At 33.2% G+C, this 13357-nt stretch overlaps 1 protein-coding gene across 3 annotated transcripts in view; it reads right to left on the bottom strand.

The window, feature by feature from the left end:
• Nucleotides 1-13357, bottom strand: part of LOC125650586 (DAZ-associated protein 1-like) — a 30576-nt gene that overhangs the window by 9812 nt on the left and 7407 nt on the right. For all 3 annotated transcript variants that reach the window (XM_048878995.2, XM_048878996.2, XM_048878997.2), the window contains exons 4-7: nucleotides 12692-12730; nucleotides 11110-11265; nucleotides 10341-10389; nucleotides 6258-6340 (exon numbers count right to left, since the gene is read on the bottom strand). In XM_048878995.2, coding sequence (XP_048734952.1) covers nucleotides 6258-6340; nucleotides 10341-10389; nucleotides 11110-11265; nucleotides 12692-12730 — 327 coding nt within the window. The remainder of the gene's footprint in view (nucleotides 1-6257; nucleotides 6341-10340; nucleotides 10390-11109; nucleotides 11266-12691; nucleotides 12731-13357) is intronic.

The following is a 13357-nucleotide window of genomic DNA, read 5'->3' as shown; positions in this document are numbered from 1 at the left end:
TTGCATTGGATCTGACTATTCATTACCTCGCATGCTGCCATTATTGAAAGCATGTGTACACAATAATGCCTTGTCACGTGCTAAAATTGTTGGAAAATAATTTTGTCACTTGCTAAAAGTTGGTTTACTGTAAGTTTTATGAATAGGCCTAATTTTTAATGAAATACTAATTTGAATCTTTGAAATAACTATTCTTGCGTAAAAGAAATAATTACCGAGAGGGTGCCCAGAGCATGTGTTTTACGAAGCCATTGTTGTGTACACTGTGCTTTTGTTAGATACTCCGGGTAAAGAAATACCTAACAAAATTTTTTTTCACACATTTTAATAGTCATCGTAGTTAAGGAGGAGTTGATAATTTGCATCTTTGTACCTACCATGGTGTGTTGATTACAGTAAAATAAGCGATAGTTTAATTGTTTAATTTTATTTTTATAACATTGGCTATTTGATTGATTTTAAATTTCAACAAAGGAAATATCGAGTCAGTTAAGACTTTAATGCTACAAAATCTCGTGCTTTGCTGAAATGAACAGGCTTCTCCGGGTTGATATTTCCCTGAAGATTCTCATTGAAGATTACTGCGATGTAGATCTCATCTCAAAAAGTTTGCAAATTATTGTGCGTTGTTTAGAATTCATTATTTCTGCAAAAATATTAAGTGAAAATTAACACTAAGTATAAAATAAAGATTACCGCTTGGTAAAAATTTTTGCTGCGTATTATACACCCGAAGTGCGTTTTTTCCACCAACTTTTAGGTTCAAAGTGGGGGGTGCGTATGAAACACCACTGCGTATTATATTCGGCAAAATACCGGTATATGTGAATATGTGTTGTGTGTTACTTACAGTACATGTCAACATAATCATGTACAATTCACATGTAGTTAAATTATAGACATATCTGCAGGGATTAATCTAGATTTATTTTGGGGGGGGGGGGGGGGGCGCTACTTCATCTATCCTTTTTGAATGATTAGAAAACTAGGCCGGGGATTTGAAGTAAGCAAATGTCCTCTGATGAGTGCAGGGCAGTACTGAGGTGGACATCCCCCAACTCCATATGTAATTTCAACTTCATTTAGCATTTTCCAAACAGCATGAAAGGCTTAGAAATCAGGCATTATTTCAGATCACAAATGCTTTATCAACTCCTTTGATTTTGAAAAATGAAATGGGGAATTTATCTATACAGTAAAACACAATTATAACATGGTGCTAGGAAGGCTTGCATAATTAATAGGTATATTTCCTTATATCCAATGAGGTATTTGTTAAGTTCTTTAACTTTGTGAAAATCTGTTCATTATAACCTATAATTCCTTGTAATAATGCTGGCTATAACTGTGTTTTACTGTATTGTTCATGGATATCTGTAAATTTTTGTCTACATTAATCCCTGTCTATTCTTACAATAACTATACTTAATGCAGTAGCTTAAAACTTTCCATTAGAACATACAGTAATAATGCTGGCTATAACAGTGTTTTACTGTATTGTTCATGGATATCTGTAAATTTTTGTCTACATTAATCCCTGTCTATTCTTACAATAACTATACTTAATGCAGTAGCTTAAAACTTTCCATTATAACATACAGTAATGTATGACACCATCAAGTGAACTTCTAATTCATCTTAAAACTTCTACCAGTTTTACACTATTCATTGTTTTCAACCTTTATCTAATCATCGACATGCCTAATGGAACTACTTTTTACTTAAAACACCTGTATATCTACTGTATCAAGATTGCATCTGATGTTGTGTATTTAGATAACCACCTGCAATGCTATTCCAAGTTTGCATTATCCATATTAAACTTAATTAACTGCCTTTGTAAGTTTTTGGTTCATTTCATACACAACACCATGTTTAACACTGAAACTGTTACAATGTGCATTATAAAAAACTATGCATGTTCTTGAAAGTACTAACTTACTACCACCTTAATGTAAGTACTTATTATTCTGAACAAGGAAATATTACAAACAGTACAATGTGAATAACGGTGTACCCTCCTGTCTCTTAAAAATTAGAGGGCTATGTCTTATGAATATTTTAAAATGGTCAATATCACAGTATTTCAGTAGATTTTAAAATAAGCAATCATTAACACTAAGGACATACTGTTATATATACTAGGGATAATCCTTAAAAACAAGTGAAAGTATGCAGTTCATATGACAGTTAGCAGTCAATCACTGTGTGACCTTGACAAATGACATTTTTGACTCAGAAACATAAAGAGATCTTCCTCTTTCTACATGCTATAGCAAGTATAAAACAAAAACTGGTCCTCTCTACCTGCTATAGCAAGTATAAAACAAAAACTGGTGCTCTCTACCTGCTATAGCAAATATAAAACAAAAACTGGTGCTCATCATTTGGTGCCCACTACATTGTAACATTTACTGACTGTGACCTGGACTATGACCATAAGACAAAAAAATAATCCATTAATGAAGCAAGTATAGGACAGACAACATTTTACAATCATTCAATTACTGTCTGTGACCTTGAACTTTAACCATGATATAAATTGGAATCTTCCACCTCTTACTGCAACAAGTGTAATACTAATACATGAAATAGTACTTTTTGTTTTTGTTCACAACAATTCTCCAGATGCACATACACACCTTTTAACTTACTATATCCCTGCAACTTTGTTGTGAAGGGATAATTAAAAGATTAACTATCTAAACTTACTAGATAAATGTACATTGTATTATCCTCCTGGATATACCCGGTACTACAATCTTATGCATAGATTATGAATTTTCTTAAAACCTTATGCTAATCCTCAATCATTCTCTATTCAGCACTTATGTATAATTATAATAATGTAATTATATATATTGTGTATATATACATCTACTCCACTACATGACTCCATAAATGAAAACTAAATGACAATTATATATGAATTAAAGTCATCTATGTATGTTAATATACCATATCATACCCAAAAACGTGTGCATGATCCACTATATATTCCATTCTATGTACTAAACACATGTATACATGTACTATCACATTAATATTTATCAATACTCCACAAAAAAATTCACTTTACAAACTTAAACTGCATTACCATAACTATCCAAACAAAGGTATAAAATTCTAGGAGATCAATAACACACAGGTAAAGCATTGGAATAATAAACCAAATTTAAAAAAAAAAGAAAAAAGGAAGCTTCCTCTGATTTCTAAAGTAGCATGGACACAACTTTGGTACCAAAAAAAAAAAAATGATTTAGTTAAGATATATAATTGATAATAAGATAGTATTTGATTTTGTGTAAACCATAGCAACAAACCTAAATATCAAACTTCATTTTCAAAACAAGGCACGAGCCCTGTTTATGTTTACATGTCAAATCAACAATCAGTGTGTCGCAAAAGCTTTTATAACAAAATTTACTGATCTTTCTTCTTGCTCCCTAAATTAATTTATAACTAACATGTCGAAATGTTGAATGCTTTTGACGTCCTTTTTTAAAATCTTGGGTGTTCTCACCTCCACAAGTGGTTTTCTGGCGATGACAAGCCTGTGGACAAACACAATCTTGGGAGGTGGAATTTATGTAAACACAAAGTATATCCTGTATAAGAATATTTTTAATCCTCTTACTTTTAAAAGATCTTTTAATTATTTCTATAACAAAAAATTGTTGTCTCAATCCAATGAAAATTGTGTCTATGCCCCTTTAAATTACTCAGGGTTTGCCTAATTGCTGGAAAGGACCACAAACTTGTATGAACCACAAGACGATTGGGCAGTGTAAACTGAGTAAAAGTGTGTGTGAAAATTCTGATATTATGATTATTATCTATTTTTATGTATTAAGCGTAATTTCATTTTGATTTTTCTTTTAAATCATTTTCAAAATAATTATCGGACTTCAGTGCACCGGTATTTCACCAAGCGTACCGTGGTATACCAGTATGAGAAAAATACCGGTACATACTGGTATACCAGTAATACTGCACATCAACTGACCATTTTGGCCCCACTCTGATACCAAAACCCCTACCCCTGGGATCATCACATTTACAATTTTGTTAAAGGACTACCTGTTCTTTCTAAATATCTGTTTAGTTTCAATTTAGTATCAATAGCACTAAAGAAGATGTTAATTAAGTATTTTACACATAAACACTATGTACCAAGTTTGGCCCCGCCCTGGGGCCAGAACCTCTACCCCGGGGATCATGAAATTTACAATTTTGGTAGAGGCCTTCTTGCTCTACATCACCATGTATTTAGTTTTTCTTACACGTGTGTGGTTCTTGAGAAGAAGATTTTTGAAAATTTGTCATTTTTGGACAGTTTTTGCCCCACCTCTAAGGCCCCAGGGGTGCTGGAGTTCCGAAATTTATGTACCTCTTGTCCCAAAGATGCTTCATACCAAATTTGAAAAGAACTGGACTGGTAGTTATCAAGAAGAAGTTATTGTTAAATTGTTAACAGACGACGCACAACCACAACCAACTGCAATAAGTCACCTGAGTCAACTCAGGTGAGGGCTGTTCCAGAAATGATCAAATGGGGGGGTCGGGCGGCAAATGATACTTTTTTGTGTGGGTGGTCGTATTTTTTCATATTTTAATTGGTCCGTGGTGGGATTGTTAATAGAATATTTATTATGGGTAGTGGGTAGTTTCTATTGTTTTATTTTGTGTTACGTGGGTGTTGAGTTTTCAGAATATTTTTATTGTCGCTCTTGTCGTGTTGGTTACAAAACGTCGGAGGGAAAATTGAAAACGTGCTTTCGAAATGCTGCTTTCGAAATCGAAAGTAACATAGAACTATTCGAGTTGTCGCTCTTTGCAGCGCATAACTTTCCATTACGGCACTCTTCAAATTAGAGGCGCGTTTAATAGGGTCCCTTTGGACGTGATGGCGGCGAACTCTGTTCTGTAGATTATTACAGTTTACAGTGCATCGATTTTGGGAATATTTTGAAACCAATAGGTATTCCGTTTTCTAATAAAAATAGGCAAACCTTAGTTGATTTATACGAGGGTACTGATGCGTTATATTTATCAGTCGATATAGAGGCCTCCGGGCGCGGGCTCCATTAGAAGACGAACGATTCGTGGAAAAACATATCCATACCCATTTCATGATAATAGCATCGTTTGGACTCCCAATCTGTCCAACATTCCGGCCATAGATGCCTTTGATTGTTGATGTGACATCGTTTCTTCAGAACTACTGTGATACAATGTCGCACAGGCATTACCGCGTCATTGTCTAGAATGTTTGTCCCGAAAACCTCTCGAGATTTGTACCGTTTTCATTTTTAAAAATATTTTTGTGGTGGGTCTGGTTAGTTTTTTTTTTTTATTAGATGGGTCATTGTAAAATGGGTTTATTAATTTGATGGGTCATGGGGTAATTTTTTATTTTTTTTTATGGGTGCTTGGTATATACAAAAGGTGCCTCCCGACCCCCCCATGTATTTATTTCTGGAATAGCCCTGACCTAAAATTACAAAATCATCGCCAAGATAAAAATAGTGGGGGTAGATGGACATGGCAATTTCTATTGTAGCCTCACAACATGAACTTTGCTGGGGTTGGGTATAAACATACATGTACATGCAGTAGTGCAAATAAGCCTTGTTACACTCATTTTTCAAAGAGATGGAAATCTTATAATAAGGCCACCATCTTTTAAATTCAAATTCCTTAATTTGAATTTACTTGTCCTTCTTACATATATTACCTAATAAGAGCCAGAAGAAATGATGTCATCTTTAGAAAGTCTACAATCGTTTTATTAAAATAATTTTTCATCAACTTGATATTACATATTGATGATATACTGATTTTCATGTACAACCACTTTTTTGCCATCCTTCAGTTTATAAATAACAGTTGCTTAAAAACTGCTCTGTATTGGATATTATAAGATTGCTTAAATCATAAATTTAGGACATAAGTGAGACATTAAAACTACCAAATGACATTACATGCTCACACTTTCATTGTCTACAGTAACTACTAGCGTCTACCATACGTCTTACTTTGTAACCGTTTTCTTATATATTTCACGTCCTCATGTGTACAGATCAATAATTATATATGTACTTCTATCTACAGTACTTTCACACAAGCCTTGGTAAAATGTATAAACTAATGATGTAGTTTTGGGTCAGAATCACAGATCAGGCCAAGAGAAGCTGTAAAACTTCAGGTGCTGTAAAAAATGGGGAATGAAATTAATAAAGTAGTATACTAAGAACCTGTTTTCCATTGATGTTAATAAAATGTTCTGCACAAACTTGATCTACAGCATCTTCTGACTCGAATGTCAAAAATCCAAAGCCTATTTGGTTAAAAGGTGGAAAAATTAGACTTAAATAGACATTGGCATATCAATACAAGTACATGTACCAGCAATAATAATGTAAATTCTTAAATACCACACACACAAAATTAAATGTTTACATGTATAATCTTAAATATCAAACACACTAAATTAAATTTTTACAAAACACATTAACACTCCAACTTCATTTCAGTAATAACTATAAAAATACGTTGAAAAACATGTTCCGTATTATTTGTTTTCAATAATCTATGTCCCTATGCAGAGTCCCGAAAACTGTCATCAAAACCAATTAAACCTGGTCAGTCCAAATGTCTAGCCAGATTTCACTCACTTAGAGACACATTATCTTTAAAGAAAAATGAAAGTATAAAACAGGTTTCTATTTCTTTGACAATTACCAAATTACAACATGTTGTTTCACCTTAAAAAAAAAAAACCTTTGTGTTGCTATATTTTTTAGATTGCTCTAGCATTTCACACTGGCCATCTATAGGCCAATCCAAAAACATGAGTTATCTTTCCTTGCTCCGGAACGTTGTACGCTTGCGTAACAGTAGGTTAAGACTTCCGGGTAGTATAATTCGAGAAGCGTCATTATCAACAGTGCAGAAGGCCGCATATGTATTGCTGTATAATTTTACAGTAATCACGCCAACAAATATGTTAACATTAATAAAAGATCTCAATGCATAGGTTTACTTCATACACGTGAAAATAACCAACTTTGCCTGTAAAAATAATAGAAAATTAATGTTGTAAGTAGAGGAGGACACCCCCCTCTCCGATAGGATGTTCTATCGTTAAACTGATGTAATTTCCTACGACGGGCCTGTCCCGAGACGCAGTAAGATTATTCTAACTAACCCCCTTCCCCTCCAGGATTTCACGTGTTTTTTAACTGAAATTAGTATATATCATATATTGCATACATTTCCTCAGGATCTTTAGCCCGTGTTTTAACACAGTCAGATTTATAATAAAATATCAGAAGCTACTTGTTCAATATCAATGTAGTACATGTACATTCAGCAATGAAAGTTCTGCCACGATGTACGTCTAGGTATGTCGGACTGACAAATCTGGATTCTGAAAATGTTCATCTCCTTCGATTGGTGAGTAAAATTTAACCCAGCCTGTAGGCCTACTTGTAAATGAAACAGAGGCCGGCCACTGACAGATTTCCAGCTGTCTGCCCACAAATTTTATACAGTTTCAAATACAAGTATAACCATAAAGAAATTCGTCGTCACAAATCATCTTTAAACTGACATTTAGACATGTAATGCTTTGAAAATAAAATAACGTATAATTGAACACCCTGAATTTATAGTCGACAAGAGTATGTACCTGTAAATACAGCCATTTTGAGTAAAATATTTGGAGTTTTACTCAAATTATTTTGTAAATTTGTGGCTAAAGGGGGTATCTAAATCTGTCATTGCAATTTCTTTTATGACACGATACGTGCCTATACATAATCAAGTAGATTTCAAGGGGGCTAAAACGAATAAAAGAGGGAAGATACAGAGATGTCAAAAGCATTGTATTAGGGGGGGGGGGGGGGGGGGGGGGGGGTAAACTTACCTATCCCCCAGAGAGTACATTTGAGAATACCCCCTCCCCCCGGGATCACACAGGTCTATGAAAAATAATTTATATCAGTCTAGGAATATTCAACAAAATTAATAAAAAATATTATTTAGTTACCTATTTTACTGCATTTTAAACATATCAGTTGATATTAACAATCCTAGCTTCATGCTGCAGTGTACAAAATGATTTGCACGTCCAGGTACTTTGGAGAAAGTTACCCTATGATTGCAATCTGGTTTATTTTTGAAAGAGTCGATTGGTGGTGGTGGAATAAATTTAGCCCTGATAAAACAATGAAAGCGTTGATTTCCTAATTTAATTGATTTTTTTATTTTGAAAAGAGGGGGGGGGGGGGGGGGCATTTTACATGTATGCAAGATCTTCTCACCACAGACACTCGACGTTTTAAATATCTGTAATAAAAAAAATTGCCTACAAAATAATTATGTCAGTCGTTATTGGAGACATATGTAAACAAATGAATGTCTGGGTGATTTCCAATTTAATTTTTAAAATCCCCCCTCCCCCCGAAAATCACTCCCGACTCGATCAAGAAATTCTTTTTTTTTTCCCATTAACATTTTCTTACTCTCTCGTACAAATGATTGCATCTGTTCTCGATTTTGAACAGCGCCCATACTAATATAACTATATATATAATATATGCGCAGTCTGACTGTGTTACTACCCGGAAGTTGTCATATTCACACTAAATGTAAGAATACAAAGAGAGATAACTCATGTTTTCGGAAAGGCCTATAATGGCAGGGACAGCACAAATTAGAAATGCTCCACCATTTGGTTATACAGATGTGATAAATAAACATACTATAACAGTGTTTATTGACTGACACAATTCACTTAATTGAAGTACACGTAAGTTTACCATCTCATGCAGTTGATTACATGTGAACTATATTTTAAAAGGACATCCCTTTTTGGACTGATTTATTTTCCTTTGGTTGGTATATTTTGCTGAACTGTCATAATCTAAATGATTGAATGTCAAAAACAGTTTTCAACAACTCTGCATATGCATCACTTTTTTCTCATTACGTACTTAAGGCATGCATTTTAAGCATAAATCTAATGCAAAAAATCTATTAAAAAAATGAATAAATAAAAAATTTAAATGTATCACTGTGATAATTTTCCAGATATATTTACCCTCGACACTTGCTGAAATTCTGGCAAGTAAATTTAACACACTCAGTAAACATACTATCAATATCACTTAAAACAAGAGTCCATACTAGAAATACACACATCGTACTGTTACATATATATTAAATGCTTCATACTATTAAACTCACTAAAGACGATCTAATATCAGTAATTCTAAACCTTCTATAAAATTCATCTTTTCCATATAAATGATACGAGCTAACTTCTCATATACACCTTCTCCATATACATGATAATAACTAACTTCACGTACACTGTATATGCATTTGTTTACAGCTAATGTACCTCATTGCCGTTAAAGTCCCAAAAGGTTTTGATTTTTTAAATATAAAACATCAAACTTTACTATCATGACTAAACCCTACAGCTCTAAGAAGTGATGCCAGTGATGCAAAATGAATTCCTGCCATAAAAAATGGCACGTTCCAAAGAAAAGTAAGTCTTAAACTCTTAATCCAATCCTTAAATGCACGATACATATTGCATGTGTACTTATAAATCTAAAGCACCAAAATATACAGCTACACATGATATAGAGAGACCCAATACTGATTTTTCTGATAGTGCAAAATTGTTCCTGACCTAGAATTGCGCTCAATTTTAAACATATACTAATATAAGTACACATACAGTATAAAAACACAGGAGCACATCATCAAATATAAGTCTTGTTAACTAGAATTGGTACTGCTGAAAACCAAAAACATGAGGAACTTCCAATGGTATTAGAATGGTCAGAAAGCCAAGTAGAACTGGCAATAGAAACTTTATTATTCACAGTTTGACAACCTGTCTTGATATTGAAACTTCATATATCATTTGGTTTTCAGTATCTTATTGCCAAGTTTCATTTAAATTTGTCAAAATCCTTGACATGAATTGTACAGAACCTGTACAGGTGGTATGTACACTCAGTATTACTCTGATCTTTATGGAAAACATAAAAAAGCACATTCCTAAAGATCAGACATTAAATTTGCCAGAATTTCAGCAACTTAAAAGTAGTAAACTGTATCTTGCAGTTTTGTTTATATCAATGGCATTAAAATTACTAAAAACTGAATTTACACTTAAATACATAGTAACAGTATTCATTTCCATGAAAAGTATACACTAACACTATAGAAACAAAACTGATGAAAGACTCTCCAGTAAAAATGCAACACCAGAATAATACACTTTTATCTAATTTAAAAACTTCACTAAATTTCCTTACCTCTGGACTTTTTATTTTGCTGGTCAATCATGATGTTGACATCCACAACCTGCAGTTACAAACATTTACAAGTTAAAATCATGATGTTGACATCCACAACCTGCAGTTACAAACATTTACAAGTTAAAATCATGATGTTGACATCCACAACCTGCAGTTACAAACATTTACAAGTTAAATCATGATGTTGACATCCACAACCTGCAGTTACAAACATTTACAAGTTAAAATCATTGCATCTTTCAGTGACGTTGAGATCAGCCTTAAGGACACTTGAGCAATATAGTAAAAAAATCAATCAATCAACCAAAAAGAAGATGTGTTTGTGAAACACTGATGCCCTCAGATTACAACAAATAGGAACTCATTTTAGTGAATAATTTTCAAAGTAGCAGTTTTTCCTGTGAAATTGAAATTTAGCAACATGTTGGCATTTGAACTGTCAATACAGTTCTGATGCATATGTAAATTACATGTATAATATTTGCTCACGTTAATGTTTCATATTGAATTTTGATAATTTTCATGAGAACCAGGAAGTGTATGAGCTAATTTTTCACATCAAAGTTTATTAATTTTCATAAAGATTAAAAAGTATTTTGCCATTGTTAAAAAAAAACCCAATGTGGTTTATATGTTACATTTCTCAAAATAATTTATTTAGAATGAAAACTTTTCAAGTCTTAGGTGTCAAGCTTTAAGAATTTCCAACCCCTGCATGAGGTATCCATCATATTTTGAAACTATTATGAAGCAATGTTTAAATCACCTTTCCATATTTCCCAAAGAAGTTACTGAGAAAGTCCTCATCCACATTAGGTAATCCTCCCATGAAGATCTTCCGGTCCTTGTCTCCTCCTCCACCACCACCACCACCACCACCTCCTCCTCCTCCATGTCCTCTTCCACCACCTTCTTTAGGGCCCTACGAAACCATACACACATTTTCAGCAATGAAGAAAATGTTTTACACTGTAGTATATGTATTGTTGGGATGATACAGGTTTCATCTGTATCAATATAAATGTTTTGATACAGGATTGGAAATTACAGCACGTCCAACCATCCATTTTTCAGATGAGAGGGGACGAAACTTCACATGAAAGCCTAGCAATGTACAACAGCAATACACCAGTTTCGAGATAGCTCTTCTGTGTAGAGGTGCATTTAGTGGAACTTTGAACACATGTCTAAGTGGTACAGAGTGGACATACAGTCATTGAAGAAGATGATAAAATGTATAAAAAGCAGCTTCTCTTTAAATATGTAGGAAATACAAAATACTATCGATAGAAATGATTTACTAAAGTGGAAACACAAAAACAATGTCAAATTTGCAAGTAATATCTTAGATATGATACATACGAGCAACAAAATAATGTGATATAATAAGAATTCCCTGTATTCAATTACTAAACCGATTACTTATCATTTACTTAAGTTTGTGTATCAGTTGAATTTGGGTGATGAAACTGCGTATGAGAAACTTACTGAGCACATTCACTTATGCTGTGATGAATATTTGTCCCACTCCCGCATGTAAACAAGTTGTTTCGTGCCTTACCTTGCACGAGAGTTATCCAGAGGTCTGTATTTTAACACATCGTTAGTAAGAGAGATAACTCCAATTTTTTTTCTACTGAAGATATGCCAATTGCTTTAAATAACTGAGCTGTATTCAGTTCAATAACATAACAATTCTAGTTTTGGTGAAGAAGTGGGCAAAGAAAAAGAGACATTAATCCAGTTATTCATCAGTGCAAGTTTAATCCATTACATTCAGAGCGAGAGATGTTTTTGTTCTGTCAATGTTAAAGTCGAAATAACATAGAAAATTGAAAATATAAATGAGTGTGTTACATATCAACACATCAGGTAATTAATCTCTACCTCTTCTTAATAAAACTTCTTCACAATTTCTTAAATTCGAGGATGTGTATCAACCACGAACATAGAGAATATTTTCACAACGAATTATTTTCCCCCTAAACAGTGCCTATATTTTATGTACTTGAAGTATTCATATTAAAAGAATTACAGAAAAATATCAATAATAATAATGAGGGTTATGCATTTTTCTGCAATGTTTGTGACATTCATATCCTGTTTAACAAATCAAAGAAAGTATTTGTTAAAATTTAAAGGAGAGTTTGAGAACATTTTTCTCTCTGCTTTGTAGAGCAAGGAGAAAATTGATCTAGAGTACAGTTAAAGTAAATTTGAAACTGTTAACCTCTTATAACACAGTTCATGCAAAAAATAAAAAATAAAAATCAAGCTTTTAATAAACATGCATTCCTTTGTCAGATGTTTTATGTCGTAAATGTATACTTTTTCTGATGTTCCCCTACCTTGTTTGCTGCTTTTGGGTTGCAGAGCTTGGCATCAACCTGTAGAAATCAGACAATGGGTAGAGATTAAGGGACCAAACATGTGTAATAACTTAACTGGTGATAACATTACTCATGTAATTTCAATATAAACATAAGCATTTTTAAATTACATGCATATCAGCATACATCATGAAGCATGTTGCACATCAGTGCTTCATGAAAAGTATGTCAGCATAAAGAATTGGAGTTCATACCCTCATGTATTTTCAAAAATGAAATTAATTTTCTATTTATACATTCTACTTCCATTTCTGTCAGAATCCCTTGCCATAAAATAGATGTACTATATATTTATCAAAATTCATGCCTGCATTGTTCACAACTGCTACAAACTAAAGAGGAAATGGCCATCATTACAATTTGCAAAGATATCAATAACATATAAAATGTTGCTATATACATCTGGCATTTACCTCAGACTTTGTGAGCACAAAATTTATGTAAATGTCTTTCTTTAATCATCAGCTAACTTTGCATAAAATAGGAAAGGTCTTTCTTGAATACTTTTCAGCTTTTTGTATCACAATGAAAGTATACATGTAGGGATTGAAATTTCTCTCTCCCCACTAAACTACCGGTACACCAATGGGGCAATATAAATATTTTGTGGATGGGGGTGATAGG

Source organism: Ostrea edulis, chromosome 5 (genome assembly GCF_947568905.1).
Source record: "Ostrea edulis chromosome 5, xbOstEdul1.1, whole genome shotgun sequence".
In the NCBI taxonomy this organism is placed as follows: domain Eukaryota; kingdom Metazoa; phylum Mollusca; class Bivalvia; order Ostreida; family Ostreidae; genus Ostrea; species Ostrea edulis.
This window is presented reverse-complemented; position numbering and strand designations above follow the sequence as displayed.